Below are 24219 nucleotides of genomic sequence, written 5' to 3' on the forward strand. Positions count from 1 at the left end.
GGTGCTACCCTACAGAGTGCTGTTGAGGCTACTGTAGACCTTCAATACAAAACAGTATGTTTTAATCTATAAAATGGTGACGTGAATATATTTAATATAGTTTTATCTAAAAATTATAACTTTGTTGATGTTTCACTATTTTTCTTTTTATGAAATTCACTGAGGAGGATGGTCCTCCCTTTCCTCCTCTGAGGAGCTTCTACTGACATACGCTGCTGCTACTCTGTTTATCATGAATCCTGATGCCTAGTCATCTTACCCCTATACATATCTAACCCTACCACTCCAGTATCCCTGCACATTGTAAATGTGGTTTTGGCAACTGACCCTGAAACTGACCATCTATATAGCTTACTTACTTTCTTGTGTTCTGCTTATTTCTATTTCTTCTGTGTTTTTGTTCTACTATACTTTATTTTGTAGTACTACTGATATTGTTTACCTCATTGTTGGGAAAGAGCTTGCAAGAAAGGCATTTCACTGTACTTGTGCACGTGACAAAACTTAAAACTTAGCATTTGCATTATGCAGTACGAAAATAAATTACGAAAATAAAAGTATGAAACTGTATGCACTCACTACTGTAAGTCGCTCTGGATAAGTGTCAGCTACACTACAAAAAAAAAGCTTTTGTATTCAGTAGTCCTTTCACATATCTACAGTGCCTTGCAAAAGTATTCATCCCCCTTGGCATTTTTCCTATTTTGTTGCATTACAACCTGTAATTTAAATGGATTTATATTTTGATTTCATGTTATGAACATACACAAAATAGTCCAAATTGGTGAAGTGAAAAAAATTACTTGTATCAAAAAAATTATAAGAAATAAATAACGGAAAAGTGGTGTGTGCATATGTATTCACCCCCTTTGCTATGAAGCCCCTAAATAAGATCTGGTGCAACCAATTACCTTCAGAAGTCACATAATTAGTTAGATTGCACACAGGTGGACTTTATTTAAGTGTCACATGATCTCAGTATATATACACCTGTTCTGATAGGCCCCAGAGTCTGCAACACCACTAAGCAAGGGGCACCACCAAGACAAAAATAAGCAAACACATTTGGTGTTCGCCAAAAGCCATGTGGGAGACTCCCCAAACTTATGGAAGAAGGTACTCTGGTCAGATGACACTAAAATTGAGCTTTTTGGCCATCAAGGAAAACGCTGTCTGGCGCAAACCCAACACCTCTCATCACCCAGAGAACACCATCCCCACTGTGAAGCATGGTGGTGGCAGTATCATGCTGTGGGGATGTTTTTCATTGGCAGGGACTGGGAAATTGAAGAAATTATGGATGGCGCTAAATACAGGGAAATTCTTGAGGGAAACCTGTTTCAGTCTTCCAGAGATCTGAGACTGGGACGGAGGTTCATCTTCCAGTAGGACAATGACCCTAAGCATACTGTTAAAGCAACACTCGAGTGGTTTAAGGGGAAACATTTAAATGTCTTGGAATGGCTGAGTCAAAGCCCAGACCTCAATCCAATTGAGAATCTATGGTATGACTTAAAGATTGCTGTACACCAGCGGAACCCATCCAACTTGAAGGAGCTGGAGCAGTTTTGCCTTGAAGAATGGGCAAAAATACCAGTGGCTAGATGTGCCAAGCTTATAGAAACATACCCCAAGAGACTTGCAGTTGCTATTTGCTCAAAAGGTGCCTCTACAAAGTATTGACTTTGGGGGGGTGAATAGTTATGCATGCTCAAGTTATTTCTTGTTTGTTTCACAAGAAAAAATATTTTGCATCTTCAAAGTGGTAGGCATGTTGTGTAAATCAAATGATACAAACCCCCATAAAATCCATTTTAATTCCAGGTTGTAAGGCAACAAAATAGGAAAAATGCCAAGCCACTGTATCTCACTGTGATGTAGTAATGGCTTTGCACCGCACAGGCTGTTACAACACTTTAGTGACAGCATTTTTTTATGATGTTCGATACTTTCTCCATGCTTTTAGGTAACATTATACTAAAAGCATATTTAAAATAAAATTTGAAGCCCACTGCAATTTAGCCCAGGTCATGGTGAAGAAACTCAACTTCAGCCATTAAATCTGAAATCCTTTTCAAAACACTTTGTGTTTGGAATACGCTTGGTTGTTAAAAGTAACACAATGGACGACCTTTTTCACAGAACACGTGAACACTGAATAAATCTTCCACCGACAGCTAAAGCTATTTTAATGCTAACTTTGTGGTAACTTAATTACTGGGGGATTAACAATTATGAATAATTTCAGACTTGAAAAAGAGCACTTCCACTTCCTACCCTGCAAGCCTGTGTTTTGAATCATTATGACAATGGTGTGAATAATGTCAAATTGGTCAAGTTTGACATCTCAAAATAGGTTAAAAAACACACTCCTAATTATCACTCGGCCTCCCTTATTTCATGTGTGTAAAATAGTGTCAGGCAGGGGCTTAAAGTCAATGGTGATAAGGGTAGATATGCCAGAAAAAATCCTCTCTTGGCTGAGCTAGATTTCAAATGGAGTTGGAGAACTAGTGTTAATGGGCTTTATGTCTCTGGGGCTGCGTGGTACCAGATGTCTCTAGCTGAGGGAGACAGCCTAATTGAGACCTCTGAGATTGGGGTCCCAGAGAGTTTAGGGTGCATGGGCAGGCAAGGGCGCAGCAGCCATGGTATCACTGGAACAAGTAGGCTACCCTTGAGGGGAAAAAAGATTGAAAAAGGACATACAGTATTTAGCAGCTGTATTACATGCCCAAATGTGGTAGTGATTTCAACGACTTTTAAATGATCTGCATTATTATTTCATGCTTGAGGAGGTTGAGGATTTCTTTCCCATTTCAACTCTTGACCTTCAATCTATGTAAAAAAATGTCTCCAAATATACAGTAGCTTTAATCATTCAACTCATGACCTTGACAACTTGCCGTTTGACTCCATCTTATTGTATGGCCGTGCTCTTTTGATCTTGCCTTTTAGATTATCTTGTAGGTTATTTCACTGGTAAACACTGAGGTGGGGATATATTTTGATTTTTGTATGATTATGAAAAACAGCACTTTCCTTTTAGATATGGGGGTCCTGGACATTACAATAAAATATGCATTAATACAAATCTCTCCACATTACCATAGATAATTTATATGGTGATGTGAGTAGATGCTGTAAGTCGATAGGTGTTTCAGCCACTGGCGACCTGTGTTTTGAGCCCCACCTGTTTAGCTGAAATAAAATTAAGATAAGGGGGGGTCTGTTTTGCATATTATTTTGGCATTAATACGTGTCACATATCAGTTTGCAAAATTAAAAATTAAAAAATAAAACAAATTTCAATAAAGCCGCATACAAACATGGTCTCTTTATTACTTTCTTAAGTAAGGCAGCTCCAAAATGCAGGTGTTTCAGCCTAGCTCAGTGCTTTCTGTGGTGGAGGAGCAGCCAGTGGAAAAAACAGAGTGTAGGGGTTGGTAATCTTCTCTAGTTGCACCGTGATTGGCTCAGTGTTCTGGCTCAGAACTGTCACCGCAAAATCTACAGGGAGAGCTAGAAAGTTCAACCCCCTTGGGTGCTGCCATAGACTTACATTAGAAGTGCCCATCCAAGAATGCTCAAGGTCATTGGCCACAGGTAAAATTATGTTAAATCACGTTATATCTACCGTAGCTTTGAATGGACTGATCATGTCAACATCATACTTTCAAAATCTTAGCTAGTAATCTAGACAAGCAGTCATCATCATGAATCAAGTCGACAATCTACTGGCAAATCCTTTTCAATCCTTGTCATATGAAGATAAATTATAGATAAAACGTATCGGTGCTCATCGGCCATTGGACATAAACATTACACAACAAGTTGGAAATCGCAAATTCATCAATGAATGGTTTGGAAGGAATCAGTGGCTAACTGCAAGCGTTGCAAAGCAATCACTATTTTGCTTCCCCTGCCTGATATTCGGTGGAGAGTGTGTGTGGTCCAAGTCTGGGTTTAAGGGTCTCTTTTCCAAGCTTAAAAGGATGAACATTCACACGCAACATCATGGGCCAGAAAAGGTTGAATACATTGGCCATGCTGTCAATCCAGCATGACTTCTGCCGTGTTCAAAACAACTGGAAACTCAGAACTGGGAAATCTCAAACTTCAGTGAGTTCAAGACAACTGGGAACTCCCCAAAAAAAGAGCTCAGACTGGGAAAATACGCTTTGAACGTTCATCCAACTCGGAATTCCAAGTCGGGACATTGGTCCTCTTTCTAGAGCTCCGATCTGAAGATCACTGACGTCATGATTTGACCATGTTTATTTCAGAGTTCCCAGTTGTCTTGAAGCACCATAAATCCAGAGAATGCCAGACTTGATGACAAAGTTTAATGACAAAATTTGTCCACAAGAAGGACCGCCGCACCACCTTCCTGTTCAAGTGAGCACAGCACAATGGTGAGTCCAAAAATGTATTGTATGCTGCTGCATAAATGATGTAATATGCCATTGAGATATGTATACCGTAGCTAAGAAAGTAATACTAAGTCTATGTTGTGTAGTAACCTGTAAGTAGCTCATGTGCCTCACCCAAATAATTTGGTCCCTTTCCCCCTTATAACTTAGCCTACTGTTCTTGGTGGTGCACATGTGAGCTAACAGCGCCGGAGAAGATGGCTGCCGTTTTACAGCCCTCTAACCAATTGTACTATTATGTGTGTTTTTTCGCGTTATTTGTAATTTATTTTGTACATAATGTTTCTGCCATCGTCTCTTATAACCAAAAAGAGCTTCTGGATATCAGGACAGCGATTACTCACCTCGTATTGGACGAAGATTTTTTCTTCAACGAGGCGGCCGCGAAGGATATCATACAGACACCCGACAAGGCCCAAATCCCCGTCATTCGCGTGAGGAAGAGACGGAGATATCGTGGACGTAGATCGGGGTGCCTTGTAAGGATCCGACGGCGAGCGAGTAAACTGCCTCTTCCATCAATCCTATTAGCCAACGTTCAATCATTTGAAAATAAATTGGATGATTTAAGACTACGGTTATCCTACCAACGGGACATTAAAAACTGTAATATCTTATGTTTCACCGAGTCGTGGCTGAACGACGACATTGATAACATACAGCTAGTGGGCTATACGCTACATCGGCAGGATAGAACGGCTGACTCCGGTAAGACAAGGGGTGGCGGTCTGTGTATATTTGTAAACAACAGCTGGTGCACAAAATCAAATACTAAGGAAGTCTCGAGGTTTTGCTCGCCTGAGGTAGAGTATCTTATGATAAGCTGTAGACCACACTATTTACCAAGAGAGTTTTCATCTATATTTTTCATAGCTGTCTATTTACCACCACAAACCAATGCTGGCATTAAGATTGCACTGAATGAGGAAAACGCTCATCCAGATGCAGCGCTCCTAGTGGCCGGGGACTTTAATGCAGGGAAACTTAAATCCGTTCTACCTAATTTCTACCAGCATGTTAAATGTGCAACCAGAGGAAAAAAAAAATCTAGACCACCTTTACTCCACACACAGAGACGCATACAAAGCTCTCCCTCGCCCTCCATTTGGCAAATCTGACCATAACTCTATCCTCCTGATTCCTGCTTATAAGCAAAAACTAAAGCAGGAAGCACCAGTGACTCGGTTAATAAAAAAGTGGTCAGATGACGCAGATGCTAAGCTACAGGACTGTTTTGCTAGCACAGACTGGAACATGTTCCGGGATTCTTCAGACAGCATTGAGGAGTACACCACATCAGTCACTGGCTTCATCAATAAGTGCATCGATGATGTCGTCCCCACAGTGACCGTACGTACATACCCCAACCAGAAGCCATGGATTACAGGAAACATCCGCACTGAGCTAAAGGGTAGAGCTGCCGCTTTCAAGGAACGGGACTCTAACCCGGACGCTTATAAGAAATCCCGCTATGCCCTCCGACGAACCATCAAACAGGCAAAGAGTCAATACAGGACTAAGATTGAATCGTACTACACTGGCTCTGATGCTCGTCGGATGTGGCAGGGCTTGAAAACTATTACAGACTACAAAGGGAAGCACAGCCGTGAGCTGCCCAGTGACACAAGCCTACCAGACGAGCTAAACCACTTCTATGCTCGCTTGAGGCAAGCAACACTGAAGCATGCATGAGAGCACCAGCTGTTCCGGATGACTATGTGATCACGCTCTCCGTAGCCGATGTGAGTAAGACTTTTAAGCAGGTCAACATTCACAAGGCCGCAGGGCCAGACGGATTACCAGGACGTGTACTCTGAGCATGTGCTGACCAACTGGCAAGTGTCTTCACTGACATTTTCAACATGTCCCTGACTGAGTCTGTAATACCAACATGTTTCAAGCAGACCACCATAGTCCCCGTGCCCAAGGACTCTAAGATAACCTGCCTAAATGACTACCGAACCGTAGCACTGACGTCTGTAGCCATGAAGTGCTTTGAAAGGCTGGTCATGGCTCACATCAACAGCATTATCCCAGAAACCCTAGACCCACTCCAATTTGCATACCGCCCCCAACAGATCCACAGATGATGCAATCTCTATTGCACTCCACACTGCCCTTTCCCACCTGGACAAGAGGAACACCTACGTGAGAATGCTATTCATTGACTACAGCTCAGCATTCAACACCATAGTGCCCTCTAAGCTCATCACTAAGCTAAGGATCCTGGGACTAAACACCTCCCTTTGCAACTGGATCCTGGACTTCCTGACGGGCCGCCCCCAGGTGGTAAGGGTAGGTAACAACACATCTGCCACACTGATCCTCAACACGGGGGCCCCTCAGGGGTGCGTGCTCAGTCCCCTCCTGTACTCCCTGTTCACCCATGACTGCATGGCCAGGCACGACTCCAACACCATCATTAAGTTTGCCAACGACACAACAGTGGTAGGCCTGATCACCGACAACGATGAGACAGCCTATAGGGAGGAGGTCAGAGACCTGGCCGTGTGGTGCCAGGACAACAACCTCTCCCTCAACGTGACCAAGACAAAGGAGATGATTGTGGACTACAGGAAAAAAAAGAGGACTGAGCACGCCCCCATTCTCATCGACGGGGCTGTAGTGGAACAGGTTGAGAGCTTCAAGTTCCTTGGTGTCCACATCACCAACGAACTATCATGGTCCAAACACACCAAGACAGTCGTGAAGAGGGCACGACAAAGCCTATTCCCCCTCAGGAGACTGAAAAGATTTGGCATGGGTCCTCAGATCCTCAAAAAATTCTACAGCTGCACCATCGAGAGCATCCTGACTGGTTGCATCACCGCCTGGTATGGCAACTGCTTGGCCTCCGACCGCAAGGCACTACAGAGGGTAGTGCGTACGGCCCAGTACATCACTGGGGCCAAGCTTCCTGCCATCCAGGACCTCTATACCAGGCAGTGTCAGAGGAAGGCCCTCAAAATTGTAAAAGACTCCAGCCACCCTAGTCATAGACTGTTCTCTCTGCTACCGCACGGCAAGCGGTAACGGAGTGCCAAGTCTAGGTCCAAAAGACTTCTCAACATCTTCTACCCCCAAGCCATAAGACTCCTGAACAGCTAATCATGGCTACCCGGACTATTTGCACTGCCCCCCCACCCCATCCTTTTTACGCTGCTGCTACTCTATTAATTATTTATGCATAGTCACTTTAACTCTACCCACATGTACATATTACCTCAACTAGCCGGTGCCCCGCACATTGACTCTGCAACGGTACCCCCCCTGTATATATAGCCTCCCTACTGTTATTTTATTTTACTTCTGCTCTTTTTTTTCTCAACACTTTTTTTGTTGTTGTTTTATTTTTACTTTTTTGTTAAAAATAAATGCACTGTTGGTTAAGGGCTGTAAGTAAGCATTTCACTGTGATGTCTGCACCTGTTGTATTCGGCGCATGTGACTAATACAATTTGATTTGATTTGATGTAGCCTATAGCCTGTTTTAGAGAAATGTCATCATCGAATATTGTAAGAGCTTTCATTGTCTGCTTATATGCCCCCTTTATTTATCCTACGGTTCTGACTTGGTGTACAGGGAGAATACTGTACGAACGGCCCATGTTCTGAATTCTGTCGCTGTACATTTAAAAAGTGCTGAACAAATAGTTATATTGACTACGTCTGTCTTAGCTCGCTCATTAATGTCTTAATCGAAATTACGGATTGCCTCTTATCCGCTCATTGTTCCCTTATACCATAGTTTGTACATCTCAATTGTCAGTAGAAACCACATTTGTTTAAGCAAGTCAGCAATTTCAGCTATGTTTTTTAAAAAGTCATTAAATGAGGCTGAATTAACTGTTTCGCTGCCAGACAAGTCTCAATGGTGCTGAAAAGAAAGCTCTGCTGTTGGGACAGCTTTATGTAGGCCCTAACAGTTTGTGGGCACCGTTTGTCACCGTTATAGTGCAATTAATGTATTGTTTAGTGTTGTGTTGTGTAGTGGTTTTGCTGGCATGCATCCCAATTATTTAATTTTTTTCCCCCACCAAGTTTTACATGCTAAAATCGTCACTGGTTTCAGATGCCTTTTTAATTTGAAGTCCAATGGAATCATATCTTCAGCTTTTTACAGGGGCTGCAATCTGAAGACTGTGAAATGAGGGACGCTTCTCCTCAGCAAGGCTGTTCTGAGGAGCTCGACCACGTGGATCGCACCCTTTGGAATCCAGCGGATGCAACAAAATGCCATCAATTTTTTATATTGTAACTCTATTGTGTGGTCTCTTTTCATCTCAAGCTACCTTTCTATTTGATGTCCTTCACTGCCAACCTCTGATTCCACCTTCTACTTTACCATCTCTCCCATTCTTATGGGCGTAGGAGGAATAATCAGACTGGCATTGGCCTGTTTTGTTGGGTGTGAATGCTCTGTCAGAGCCGGTGTCAAGGAGAGCGGTCACAGTTCTTGCCTATTCTTTAGCAGAATTAGTCACTCACTCTGTGACCTAGCAGAGATGATGGACTCCCTTTCCTTTCTCTGAAATACCATTGCTGTCTCCCACATTATGCAGGTGAATGACAGCTGCCATTGCCCGGTGGGACCCACAGCCAGGCTGTGTTGACAGAACTCGGAACAGCTCTGATGATACAGGGTGATGATGCGTGCATTACCGTATCAGCAGTTTGTGATTTGAAGTTGTTTTTTTTTTACTTTTCCTCAGCAGATATTCTCAAAGGGATGTATTATTTGACTCAGGGCAAAGTATTATTTACAGAAACATATATTTCACCTGACCAAACGAATAAAATGGTTCCACCGACATAGATGAGCATTGCTGTTAGATTTCTCTTGATCTTGACTTCACCTTTTCATATCAGTTTGGAATTGCTCCTAATGTCCCTTCGCCCTACAGTAAGAGCTATTTCCTATCTGGTTAGCTGGTGAATGGGGCTGCAGCTCCCTTGCCTGCAAATACATCACTTGTATAAGAAGTGATCAATTGGAGAGGAAAGGGCTGATACAACACCGTTGAATATTTCGGGGCCTGTAATTTGATTCAATGAATTATTCATGGGTGGCCCTGTAATGAATGTAAAAAGAGTTTCCCTATCATTCATAATCTCCGGGGCTGCAGTAATGTGACTCCCTTGCTTTGGGCACTTAGTTGCATTTCCAAAAAGCCTGCTGATGGATACCTGAGCATGTAAGGAAGGGGTGGAACTAGAGACATTTTTAGTGAATGCTGAAACAGAGGCTTCAAATGTTAACACCCTAGATATAATGGCTGAGAATACAGGAAAATATAGGAAAAACCCTGTGCTCAGGGTGAGGATTTTTGATAAAGAATAGAGTAAGATGTTGGATATGATAAGGATATGTCTGAATAGATGGATATCTGAGTGTATATGTCTGGTTTACTATTGTACAATCTGCTACTGAGACAAGGCTGTGATCCATTTCACATCATTAACATACTGTAAAGCCAGCACAGATCACAAAGACTAGCAACACTTCACAAGGTTATCTTTTTCCTTTATATGGGAGGCAGGTAGCCTAGCGGTTAAGAGCGTTGGGCCAGTAACCGAAAGGTCGCTGGTTCAAATCCCCTAACCAACTAGTTGAAAAATCTGTCGATGTGCCCTTGAGCAAAGCACTTAACCCTAATTGCTCCTGTAAGTCGAGTGTCTGCTAAATGACTAAAATGACTAAAATTTTAATCTAAGAATTCATACTCTCCTTGAAACTATTCATTGCGCTAAAGATATGCCTATGTGTTCTCATTATCACCTAACTTGTCATTAAGTAAGATACAGTAGGCTACAACATATGGCAAGAAAACAAGCTGTGAAAAATAGTGTGTGTCGTAAGCAACTCACTGGAAACAATGGCATGAACCCGATTACCTGCATTTGACTTGCGCTGTCACCTCTTAAAATAGAAACGCTATTAGTCTAGAGAAGCATAACACCAAACTCCAACACCCCTGCTCTTAGCTCAAAGGGGAGCGGAATATATATATATATATGATTGGTTATGGGTGGTGTTATGTAGCACATATCCATTCCCTATTGGAAGCAGAGAGTGGCAGTATTATGCATAGTAATCAGTAATAAAGAATAGCCTTGCATTGTTCCTCTCCTGATTACTCTCCTATTGGACACAGCCATTCAGGTAGAATGAGATCTTGAATATCACTGCTGCTGCTTATATTTATTGGGCTTTTTCATGTTAGAAATATAATGCAGGGCTATAAGCCAAGTCTTAGTCTCTCTCTCTCTCTCTCTCTCTCTCTCTCTGGAGAACAACCATTCATCATAATGATTAAGTAGCTAAAGTTGTCTTAAGTAATATTTTCTTATTATTATTGAGTCTTGGGTCCTTTCACTGAACATGAAATTGCCTAGCAAACAAACACGGACACTAGTTTTGTTGGAAATACAGCTCTTAAATATTATGAATTCTCACCAGTTGGATTACATTTAGCCTATTACATTTAGCCATTTCAACAGCAACTTGCTCAATGATCCTTTCTAATACTCTTGTTGTGAAATTGCTAGTAGTTTGCTTCTCTCTGCCTTCTCTCTGCACTGTAGAGTATGCAGAGTGCTTTTTATTAAGGCCACTGCAAGCGGGGCTCTATCCACCTGCAGAAACAATCAGTCTTTTTGTGATAGCTCTGCTGGTGTCTGCCATGCTGGAAACCAAATTACAATGAGTAAATGGCCTCTGTGGTGCAAGCACAGGAATTCAGGTCATTGTGATTGGTGTGTGCGCGTGTGTGTGTGTTTGTGAGCGTGTCTATGCGTGCGTGCTTGTGCGTCTGTGTGTGTGTGTGTGTGTATCACACCAATGGCTCTTAGAAATGGTGATACCCTATGAAGTAGCTACCACTTGTACAAAACATCTTTATAGCGTTATACCACTACACAACATTGTAGAAAAGTTAAAAGCAGTGAATTTATTGGCCAGTATTTAACTTATTAATATTCAGCACTGTATATTCTTACCAAGTTTATTATTATTGATTTTTAAAAGTCAATAATGCATATTTACAAGCTAAATACACAAACTCTGTCAAACAATCTATGATCTGGGGTCGATGAGATGGGTCAAACTTGTAGTATAGTTTTTTTTACATCTTTATCACTATTTGACATTGTCATCCTTTTCTCCAGGAATTCAAGGACAATCCTTGAATCCTGTGGTGGTGGACTGCGGAGCCTTGAAGGTGTAGGGCATGGAACAATGTTCCCTGTGATCAGGGTTGCCCACTGTGTTACAGACTGATAGCAGCAGCAAGGCACAGAGCTTCCCCAACTCCCACCATTTCAGTGGCTCATGCACAGCTTCAGAGCTTCAGCTCACATGGTCTCTGAGCTCTCTCTCTCTCACTCTCTCTTAGCTGACCAAAGGAAGAGGCTGATTGTGTCTCAGCTCCTGGGGAAGTATAGGGCTCTCTCCAGTTACTCTGTGAGTACTCAATCAGTGGGAAACATGGTTGTCAGTGGAGCTGGTGATTTATTGCTTAGTGTAAATGAGTGCGACTTTGGGTGTTATTTCAGGTACAGGAGCTGTGGCTGCAGCTACTGTAATCCCATTGTTCTATGTGTCTACTGTACAGTGTGTGTGTGTGTGTGTGTGTGTGTGTGTGTGTGTGTGTGTGTGTGTGTGTGTGTGTGTGTGTGTGTGTGTGTGTGCATGCATGTAGGCATGCATGTTTTCGTGTGAGTGTTTATACCCACTTTACATTTAGCAATACTGGGCTGTGAATATTCAACATACAGCAACTAGCGCTGTCCATGGAGCTGATCTGTGTAAGTTACATTATTGGTGATGGCACTTATCGTCTTATCACCGTGTCTGCATTTCGAGCTCTGTAAGGACTAGTAGGAATTGTTTACTTTCAATTGTGTGCATCACTACAGTCCAGATAATTAGAATCTTACCATGTTCTTCCTCTTATACTCTTAAGCTCTCTTCACCTCCATGACAACAACCATTTTTCTAATAACAGTATCATTACTTACTTTACTTACCATTTTGAGCCGCTGCTTTTCATAACCCATAAAAGTAGATATTTTTTTTATTGGATAGTGATTTAAGCATATGAGTGAATTACTGAGTTACTGTATACTGCAAGTTCAGAGTGTAAAGATTCATCGGTGGGTTAATTTGAGGTCTATCTATTTATATAAACGATTTCTCTTTAGAGCTATCTTCACTCCGTCCTTCACTCTTCGTTGCCTGTTGACTCTGTGAACTCACTGTTATGTTCCTGTGAATACTGAAAAGCAATATGGGATGTAAGTAGATTTTACTCGTCAATATTCTCCTCTCCTCTAGCTATCAACATGTTTACCCATTAGCCGGTGGATGTTGATTGACAGATAGCCACCATAGTGGTGCCTAGCCCCTGCTCCCCCATGACTGGATATGGGTTGACGGTAACCTGAGATCAAGGAGATTACAGGAATGTTTTGGAAAGGCGAGCTATGATATGATTAGGATATAAATGGAAGGGGATGGACAAGATTTAATTCAGTCTATACCGCCGGTATAATATTTCATAGCAATAATTAAGGTCTGTCCATTGCAACACTGTAGATCCTTAGGCTCCCTTTCCCCTTTCCTCTCCCCTCCTCGACATTGCAATTTCACAGAGAAATTGTTTAGTCCCTTGTAGCTCAGTTGGTAGAGCATGGCGCTTGCAACACCAGGGTTGTGGGTTTGATTCCCACGGGGGACCAGTATGAAAATGTATGCACTCACTAACTGTAAGTCGCTCTGGATAAGAGCGTCTGATAAATGACTAAAATGTAAATGTCCAGCCTGGTCCAGATGCTCTATGCCATGATTAACCCTAACAAAATGAGGCCTTTGAAACCCAGGGTGTGTGCTGGTCTTATTAAAAGGGGTACACTCGAAAAACATGACTTAATTACCTCTGGCTGGGCTGCTGATGTACATTTTCAGTAGTCACGTGTTTATCTCAGTACTCAGGAACTAATGAAGTGGAACACTGCTCACCAGAGTTCAACTGCATCCTCCTCTCAGTTCCACCTAGTTTACATATCCCACTAGGGGATACTGCTCATCAGTAATGAACATTAAACCAGCCAATGCATCAGACTAGAATCCAGCCGTGTCAATACCCATACCTCATTGAATCATTTCTCTCCAGCTAGCTATCTTAATATCGGAGGCCATTGAGGGAGAAGAGGCTCATTATCTATGCCACAGTGTTATTAGGGATTATCCCTGACAGATAGTTTCCCTTGCAGGCACCATTAGCTCAGATTCATCCCACTTGGTATTTCCAACACCTGCAACCACCATCCGCTGGGCACAAGAATTATTACCGTTGTATTTTTCTCGGGTATATAAATGAATCATGGGGTTCATGAGCAACAATTTTTTTTTTCTGGACTGTGACCAAGAAACACATCCTCCCCAAGGATGCCCAGGACCTAAGCATCATTAAAACAGAGCTGTGCTATCTGACAGAGGAACAGCGCCATCTCTCTCAGTGGTACATTACGCTTACGGGAATCTAGTCTCTGCATCTTGACGCTGAGCATAATCATAGCTGCGATCCATGAGGCAAATGCATACAGCTCCATGAGTTTGACTTTGAACGCCAGGGGGAAAGGACGTGCTACAGTGAGGAGACAAAAGAAAGTTGATCAGCTCGAAAATGAAACTGGACAGCTGACTAGAGTGAACATAAATTAGCATCGATCATCTGGCAGAGCAGGGACACTAATGACTTTAGGCTTCAGGGCCTTGTTAGACAACCTCAGCAATGGGCTGAAATGGTTCACCTTCCCTCACAATCCCATAAATAGCTATAATTCCTCAGTGAGCCTAGTCGCCATAGGAATGGCTAGATTAATGCCACTACTCCTCTACTACACAATTCATATCCATGTACAGTAACACGTTTGGCTGGATCCTAAAGTGCTTTACAGTGTTTTTGGGTTTAAATCAACTCATCCATTAACATGTGCACCACCTGTCTGGGCGATGCAGGGAAAAGAGCACCAGAATGATCACTACTGGATGCAGCAGTTCTTGGAGTTGGAAAATGTGAGGAGTAATTCCAGCCCGTTCTAAACTGAGGGATGATTGGATGGCCAGAATATTATGATTAGGGATTTAGTCAAGATACAGTATTTAAGACCCTGACTCTACATCATTACAGTAGGATATACTTGGACCAAAAGGAAGAGTGCCCCCTCTTGGCCAATGTACATCACTACTGTCAGTGAATTCGTTGCACCTTATCTCACTCAGCCAGTTTTTGGCAAGCTTGCCTGAATTTAGATCACATTGATTGTGAATGACTCACCACACTAACTGGCATGTATAATTTATTGATTACAAATAGACATTTTAGGTAGTTGGCTGGCAAATATTCCTGGCAGGTTCAGAGAGTTAAACATTTAACACAAACTTAACATAACATAAAATGGTACATATACCCCCACCAAAGACTGGAGATTGATGCAGACTGATGGTATTGCAATGGATAGGGGGAAAAGTCAAAACATTTAGCTCTTCCATGATAGTTCAAATGGATCAAATGTGAGTTCCTTCTATTGTCAGATGTATACTGTTTCAGCATCAGTTTTCCCTATATGAGACAGATACATCATCCTTGTAACTCATGTAAGGGGAGTCGACATCAACCAAATGTCCGGTTATTGACTTATTCCTCCATAGTTGATTGAGACCCATGGCAAGACTGTGGGCAGAATGACTAACAAAAAGGCAGGAGGTTAAACTATGGAAACCAAATCAATAGAGATGGCTGAAAAGTCCCTCTGAGTAGAAGATAAATAACCTAATAAATCTCATCTAATTTAATCTCTCTGCTCATCCCTTCTGAGATCTACTTACATTTTTTCTTCCCTGAACACTACTTTTTTCAACATCCATCAAGTTTCCTTCATGGGGTTTTCTCTAAATTGGGAATGGGACTGCACTCATTGTGAAGGAAAAAATTATGTATAAGCTTTGTATTTTCAAAGTTTAGAGAATTATTGTATCCATCAAATGTAATGATCTGATTTTAACATTTACAAAAAATCTGAAAGAACACTGTATAACTGTACAAAAGTCCATTAGCTCAACCTTCCACTACAGGAACAGTGATTGCATACCTGATTTAAGAAGTACAGTACCTATGTAGAAGTTCATGCTGAGCTTTTCAGGCACATTGTTTCATGCTGTGTCTCAGTATGTAATTTATAAAGGTAATGATTGTAGCAGTGTGCGAAACAGATTTCACTTCACTGCTTTGTTTCCTTTTAGCGTTTATAACCACCAGTGTTTACTTTCCCATCAGTGTATTAGTTAATGTTCACATGGAAGGTGACAGAATATTACAATCTAGGATCAATGTGTTTCCTTCTCAATTATATAATGTATGCCTCTGTAGCTCAGCTGGTAGAGCACAGCGCTTGTAACGCCAGGGTAGTGGGTTCGATCCCCGGGACCACCCATACACAAAAATGTATGCACACATGACTGTAAGTTGCTTTGGATAAAAGCGTCTGCTAAATGGCATATATGGACAACAACCTCTCCTTCAACATGAGCAAGACAAAGGAGCTGATCGTGAACTACAGGAAAAGGAGGGCGGAGCACGCCCCCATTCACATCAACAGGGCTGTAGTGGAGCGGGTCGAGAGCTTAAAGTTCCTTGGTGTCCACATCACTAAAGACCTATCATGCTCCAAACACACCAACAAAGTTGTGAAGAGGGCTTAGACAACACCTATTCCCCCTCAGGAGGCTGAAAATATTTGGCATGGGACCTCAGATTCTCAAAAAGTTCTACAGCTGCTCCATCGAGAGCATCCTGACAGATTGCATCACCGCTTGGTATGGAAACTGCTCGGCATCCGACCGGAAGGCGCTACTGCGCACAGCCCAGTACATCACTGGGGCCGAGCTTCCTGCCATTGAGGACCTCTATACCAGGCGGTGTCAGAGGAAGGCCCTAATAATTGTCAAAGACTCCAGCCACCCAAGTCATATACTTTTCTCTCTGCTACCGCATGGTAAGCGGTACCGGAGCACCAATTCTGGGCCAAAAGGCTCCTTAACAGCTTCTACCCGCAAGCCATAAGACTGCTGAACAGTTAATCAGATGGCTACCTGGACTATTTGCATTGACCACCTTATTTTATTATTATTTATTATTTTTTGCACTGACTCTCTTGCACAGGCTCGATGTACACTCACTGGACCTAACCACACACTCACACATACTACACTGACACTCCAACACACACACACACACACACACACACACACACACACAAACACACACGGACACATACACAAAACACACACACGCATATTGACCCCACACACATACACTACATGACCATAAGTATGTATACACCTGCTCGTCAATCATCTCATTCCAAAATCATGGGCATTAATATGGAGTTGGTCCCCCCTTTGCTGTTATAACAGCCTCCACTCTTTTGGGAAGGCTTTCCACTAGATGTTGGAACGTTGCAACGGGGACTTGCTTCCATTCAGCCACAAGAGCATTAGTGAGGTTGCCACAAAGTTGGAAGCACAGAATCATCTTGAATGTCATTGTATGCTGTAGCGTTAAGACTTCCCTTCACTAGAACTAAGGGGCCTAGACCGAACAATGAAAAACAGCCCCAGATCATTATTCCTCCTCCACCAAACTTTACAGTTGGCACTATGCATTGGGGCAGGTAGCGTTCTCCTGGCATCCTCCAAACCCAGATTCGTCTGTCAGACTGCCAGATGGTAAAGCGTGATTCATCACTCCAGAGAACGCGTTTCCACTGGTCCAGAGTCCAATGGCGGTGAGCTTACACCACTCCAGCCAAAACTAGGCATTGCACATGGTGATCTTAGGCTTGTGTGCGGCTGCTCGGCCATGGAAACCCATTTCATGAAGTTCCCGATGAACAGTTCTTGTGCTGACGTTGCTTCTGGAGGCAGTTTGTAACTCGGTAGTGAGTGTTGCAGCCAAGGACAGATGATTGTTACGCGTTACTCGCTTCAGCACTCGGCGGTTCCGTTCTGTGAGCTTGTGTGGCCTACCACTTCACGTTGTTGCTCCTAGACGTTTCCACTTCACAATAACAGCACTTACAGTTGACCGGGGAAGCTCTAGCAGGGCAGACATTTGACAAACTGACTTGTTGGAAAGGTGGCATCATATGACAGTGCCACATTGAAAGTCACTGAGCTCTTCAGTAAGGCCATTCTACAGCCAATGTTTGTCTATGGAGATTGCTGTTTGTCTATGGAGATTGCATGGCTGTGTGCTCAATTTTATACAACTGTCAGCAACGGGTGTGGCTGAAATTGCAGAGTCCACTAATATGAATGGGTGTCCACATACTTTAGTATATATAGTGTATATTCACATTCCTTCACACTCTTCACATATGCTGCTGCTACTCTCTGTTTATTATCTACTGTATGCCTAGTCACTTTACCCATACCTACATGTACAGTTGAAGTCGGAAGTTTACATACACTTAGGTTGGAGTCATTAAAACTCGTTTTTCAACCACTCCACAAATGTCTTGTTAACAAGCTATAGTTTTGGCAAATCGATTAGGACATCTACTTTGTGTATGACACAAGTAATTTTTCAAAAAATTGTTTACAGACAGATTATTTCACTTATAATTCACTGTATCACAATTCCAGAGGGTCAGAAGTTTACATACACTAAATTGACTGTGCCTTTTAAACAGCTTGGAAAATTCCAGAAAATGTTTTCATGGCTTTAGAAGCTTTTGATAGGTTAATGGACATCATTTGAGTCAATTGGAGGTGTACCTGTGGATGTATTTCAAGGCCTACCTTCAAACTCTTTCCTTGACGTCATGGGAAAATCAAAAGAAATCAGCCAATACCTCAGAAAAAAATGGTAGACCTCCACAAGTCTGGTTTATACTTGGGAACAATTTCCAAACGCCTGAAGGTTCCACGTTCATCTGTACAAACAATAGTACGCAAGTATAAACACCATGGGACCACGCAGCCGTCATACCGCTCAGGAAGGAGACACATTCTGTCTCCTAGAGATGAACGTACTTTGGTGCGAAAAGTGCAAATCAATCCCAGAACAACAGCAAAGGACCTTGTGAAGATGCTGGAGGAAACAGGTACAAAGTATCTATATCCACAGTAAAACAAGTCCTATAGTGACATAACCTGAGAAAGGCCGCTCAGCAAGGAAGAACACACTGCTCCAAAACCGCCATAAAAAAGCCAGACTAAGGTTTGCAACTGCACATGGGGACAAAGATCGTACTTTTTGTAGAAATGTCCTCTGATCTGATGAAACAAAAATAGACCTGTTTGGCCATAATGACCATCGTTATGTTTGGAGGAAAAAGGGGGGTGCTTGCATGCCGAAGAACACCATCCCAACCGTGAAACACGGGGGTGGCAGCATCATGTTGTGGGGGTGCTTTTCTGCAGGAGGGACTGGTGCACTTCACAAAATAGATGGCATCATGAGGAAGGAAAATAATGTGGATATATTGAAGCAACATCTCAAGACATCAGTCAGGAAGTTAAAGCCTGGTCGCAAATGGGTCTTCCAAATGGACAATGACCCCAAGCATACTTCCAGATTTGTGGCAAAATGGCTTAAGGACAACAAAGTCAAGGTATTGGAGTGGCCATCACAAAGCCCTGACCTCAATCCTATAGAATATTTGTGGGCAGAACTGAAAAAGCATGTGCGAGCAAGAAGGCCTACAAACCTGGCTCAGTTACACCAGCTCTGTCAGGAGGAATGGGCCAAAATTCACACAACTTGTTGTGGGAAGCTTGTGGAAGACTCCCCAAAATGTTTGACCCAAGTTAAACAATTTAAAGGCAATGCTACCAAATACTAATTGAGTGTATGTAAACTTCTGACCCACTGGGAATGTGATGAAAGAAATAAAAGCTGAAATAAATCATTCTCTCTACTATTATTCTGACATTTCACATTCTTAAAATAAAGTGGATATCCTAACTGACCTAAAACAGGGAATTTTTACTAGGATTAAATGTCAGGAATTGTGAAAAACTGAGTTTAGATGTATTTGGCTAAGGTATGTAAACTTCTGACTTCAACTGTACATATTACCTCAATTACCTTGACTAACCCGTACCCCTGAACTTTGACTCGGTACCAGTACCTTGTTATTATTATTTTGTTGTTATTATTTAGTTTATTTAGCAAATTTTTCTTACTTTTTTAAAACTTTGCATTGTTGTTGAAAGGAAAACTCCACCCAAAAACAATATTTTGGTATTTGTTTCATTAGTCCATTGTTGATATAGTCCCAAAATGTTTTGCTTTTCAGCAATCATGTTTGGAAGATAATGTAACTTTAAAAATACAGAAATCATATGATGACAATGGGCTTGTAAGTAAGCATTTAATGGTAAGGTATACCTGTTGTATTCGGCGCATGTGACAAATAAAATGTGATTTGATTTGATTATATTATATATTATTTCGGAGAGGTACTGCACCAATTCAAATCCAAATCACATTTTATTGGTCGCATAAACATATTTAGCAGATGTTATTGCGGGTGTATCGAAATGCTTGTGCTCCTAGCTCCAACAGTGCAGAAATATCTAACAATATTATAATAACGATATTAATTAAACCGTCTCCCATTCAAACATCTCCCATTAGGCCTGTTAATACTCCAGGTATTTATTTCCGATACCAGCACAATATAATGACTTTATGTTATTGATACCTGACCCTCTCTGTCTGGAACTGCTGATCAGAGCCTGTGAATGTAATGTGTTGAGCAGCAACACTTTGCTTTTAGAATTCACAGCAGTAACAGTTCCCTCATGATTCATAGAGGATATCGTCTGTGTCTGTGTCTACTCTGTTTTGAAGTGGATTGAATGCCTTTCCACTAGATGGATTGCTCTCTCTAGTTCTCTCAATAAAGGCAGTTTAATTTAATATGTCTCACCACGCTGTCTTATTTCCTGCCATTTAAAAGTCTCACATCGAACGCCACCCCGGCACATCCTTTTCACTGATATATGGGGAGAGAAATTCATGCAGATCTGTATTTGCATCACATTATTTTCACAGTGTAAATGTGTTGAACCAACAATAGTTTTAGAGAAATCTAAACATTGCCTTTGGCAGGGGGGCTGTGCTGCTCATCGGCTGCTGCTGTAAGCCTTGAATCTTTTTTCTCGCTCCTTTGACTTGTCCTCCTGGGAGATATTGTAGCAGCAGAATGTATACACCAAATATCAGCTCCCATGGATAAGATGCTAGCTGCCCCTCAGGCACAGGGTCTTGGCTCTGCTTATTAGATGAATGATTTGTTAACGGCTCACTGATTTTCCTCAAGTTCCAGTTCCGTTTTTTCGACAGGCTCAGTGTATATTGCAAAAGGACTGTTGCCGCATTGCCCATTTCCTCTTTTCTCCTTCCACAGCTAAAAGAAGCAGAGTTTACACAGGAACTATTCTCCTCTCACTGGCAATTGGATGGGAGAAAGACAATCTTTGACCTCGCAAACTGAAGATGTTGTTGCCATGGGAACTGTTAATCCTTCTGTCACTCAAGGACTGCTTTGCTGGTAAGATGGCCCCCAAGTCGCCGTTGATACCACACCTGATCTGCACACTCATCTCTTGCATGTCTGTTTCATCCTTTCCTTATCTCTTCAAAGAGTATCATGCCATTCTTACCCAGGATGCATGCTGTTAGAGGGTTACCAGTGGTACAACATCTCTCTCTCTCTCTCTCATCTCTCTCGTCTCTCTCTTCTCTCTCTCTGTATATATATATATATATATATATATATATATTCAGTACCAGTCAAAAATTTGGACACACCTACTAATTTAAGGGTTTTTCTTTATTTTTACTATTTTCTACATTGTAGAATAATAGTGAAGGCATCAACACTATGAAATAACACTTATGGAATCATGTAGTAACCAAAAAAGTGTTAAACAAATTATTTTTTATTTTGTATTCATCAAAGTAGCCACCCTTTAAATTGATGACAGCTTTGCACACTCTTGGCATTCTCTCAACCAGCTTCACCTGGAATGCTTTTCCAACAGTCTTAAAGGAGTTTACACATACGCTGAGCACTTGTTGGCTGCTTTTCCTTCACTTTGCCGTCCGACTCATCCCAAACCATCTCAATTGGGTTGAGGTCGGGGGATTGTGGAGGCCAGGTCATCTGATGCAGCACTCCATCACTCTCCTTCTTGGTAAAATAGCCCTTACACAGCCTGGAGGTGTGTTGGGTCATTGTCCTGTTGAAAAACAAATGATAGTCCCACTAAGCCCAAACCAGATGGGTTGGCGTATCGCTGCAGAATGCTGTGGTAGCCATGCTGGTTAAGTGTGCCAGCAAAGCACCCCCACACCATAACACCTCCTCCTCCATGTTTTACGGTGGGAACTACACATGCGGAGATCATCCGTTTACCCACACCGCGTCTCACAAAGACACGGCGGTTTGAACCAAAAATCTCAAATTTGGACTCCAGCCCAAAGGACAAAATTCCACCGGTCTGATGTCCATTCCTCGTGTTTCTTGCCCCAAGCAGGTCTCTTATTCTTATTGGTGTCCTTTAGCAGTGGTTTCTTTGCAGCAATTCGACCATGAAGGCCTGATTCACACAGTCCCCTCTGAACAGTTGATGTTGAGATGTGTCTGTTACTTGAACTCTGTGAAGCATTTATTTGAGCTGCAATTTCTGAGGCTGGTAACTCTAATGAACTTATCCTCTGCAGCAGAGGTAACTCTGGGTCTTCCATTCCTGTTTCATCATAGCGCTTGAAGGTTTTTGCGACTGCACTTGAAGAAACGTTCTTGAAATTTTCCGTATTGACTGGCCTTCATGTCTTAAAGGCTCTGTCGTAGCCGGCCGCAACCGGGAGACCCATGGGGCGGCGCACAATTGGCCCAGCGTCGTCCAGGGTAGGGGAGGGAATGGCCGGCAGGGATGTAGCTCAGTTGGTAGAGCATGGCGTTTGCAACGCCAGGGTTGTGGGTTCGATTCCCACGGGGGTATGAAAAAAAAATTAAAATTAAAATAAAATAATAATGTATGCACTCACTAACTGTAAGTCGCTCTGGATAAGAGTGTCTGCTAAATGACTAAAATGTAAATGTAAATGTAAAATGTAAAGTAATTATGGACTGTCGTTTCTCTTTGTTTTTTTGAGGTGTTCTTGCCATAATATGGACTTGGTCTTTTACCAAATAGGACTATCTTCTGTATACCCCCCCTACCTTGTCACAACACAACTGATTGGCTCAAACGCATTAAGAAGAAAATAAATTCTACAAATTAACTTTTAAGAAGGCACACCTGTTCATTGAAATGCATTCCAGGTGACTACCTCATGAAGACAGTTAAGAGAATGCCAAGAGTGTGCAAAGCTGTCATCAAGGCAAAGGGACTATAATATATTTTGATTTGTTTAACACTTTTTTGGTTACTACATGATTCCATATGTGTTATTTCATAGTTTTGATGTCTTCACTATTATTCTACAATGTAAAAAATTGCAAAAATAACACATATGGTGTGTTTGGGGTCGTTATCATGTTGGAATAGTCTCCGAAGGGAGGGGATCATGCTCTGCTTCAGTATGTCACAGTACATGTTGGCATTCATGGTTCCCTCAATGAACTGTAGCTCCCAGACCATGACACTCCCACCACCATGCTTGACTGTAGGCAAGACACACTTGTCTTTGTACTCCTCACCTGGTTGCCGCCACACACGCTTGACACCATCTGAACCAAATAAGTTTATCTTGGTCTCATCAGACCACAGGACATGGTTCCAGTAATCCATGTCCTTAGTCTGCTTGTCTTCAGCAAACTGTTTGCGGGCTTTCTTGTGTATCATCTTTAGAAGAGGCTTCCTTCTGGGACGACAGCCATGCAGACCAATTTGATGCAGTGTGCGGCATATGGTCTGAGCACTGACAGGCTGACCCCCCACCCCTTCAACCTCTGCAGCAATGCTGGCAACACTCATACGTCTGTTTCCCAAAGACAACCTCTGGATATGACGCTGAGCACGTGCACTCAACTTCTTTGGTCGACCATGGCGAGGCCTGTTCTGAGTGGAACCTGTCCTGTTAAACCGCTGTATGGTCTTGGCCACCGTGCTGCAGCTCAGTTTCAGGGTCTTGGAAATCTTCTTATAGCCCAGGCCATCTTTATGTAGAGCAACAATAATTTTTTTCAGATCCTCAGAGAGTTCTTTGCCATGACGTGCCATGTTGAACTTCCAGTGACCAGTATGAGGGAGTGTGAGAGCGATGACACCAAATTTAACACACCTGCTCCCCATTCACACCTGAGACCTTGTAACACTAACGAGTCACATGACACCGGGGAGGAAAAATGGCTAATTGGGCCCAATTTGGACATTTTCACTTAGAGGTGTACTCACTTTTGTTGCCAGCGGTTTAGACATTAATGGCTGTGTGTTCAGTTATTTTGAGGGGACAGCAAATGTACACTGTTATACAAGCTGTACACTCACTACTTTACATTGTCGCAAAGTGTAATTTCTTCAGTGTTGTCACATGAAAAGATATACTCAAATATTTACAAAAATGTGAGGGGTGTACTCACTTTTGTGAGATACTGTATGTATAAATATAACATTCTATTGGTTGCAAGAATTTTGTATAATAATTTAAATTGAAAAACTCAATTTCATTGTGCCATGGAATCGGTACATCAAAAATGTCTT

At 42.2% G+C, this 24219-nt stretch overlaps 1 protein-coding gene across 2 annotated transcripts in view; it reads left to right on the top strand.

Annotated features, from left to right (window-relative positions):
• The window catches only part of LOC121574818 (contactin-4-like), a 154971-nt gene that overhangs the window by 94963 nt on the left and 35789 nt on the right, over positions 1-24219 (top strand). For both annotated transcript variants that reach the window (XM_041887419.2, XM_041887420.2), the window contains exon 2: positions 20916-21059. In XM_041887419.2, the coding sequence (XP_041743353.1) occupies positions 21005-21059 (55 nt within the window). In that variant the 5' untranslated portion in view covers positions 20916-21004. The remainder of the gene's footprint in view (positions 1-20915; positions 21060-24219) is intronic.

This window comes from Coregonus clupeaformis, chromosome 10 (genome assembly GCF_020615455.1).
Source record: "Coregonus clupeaformis isolate EN_2021a chromosome 10, ASM2061545v1, whole genome shotgun sequence".
Taxonomy (NCBI): Eukaryota; Metazoa; Chordata; class Actinopteri; order Salmoniformes; family Salmonidae; genus Coregonus; species Coregonus clupeaformis.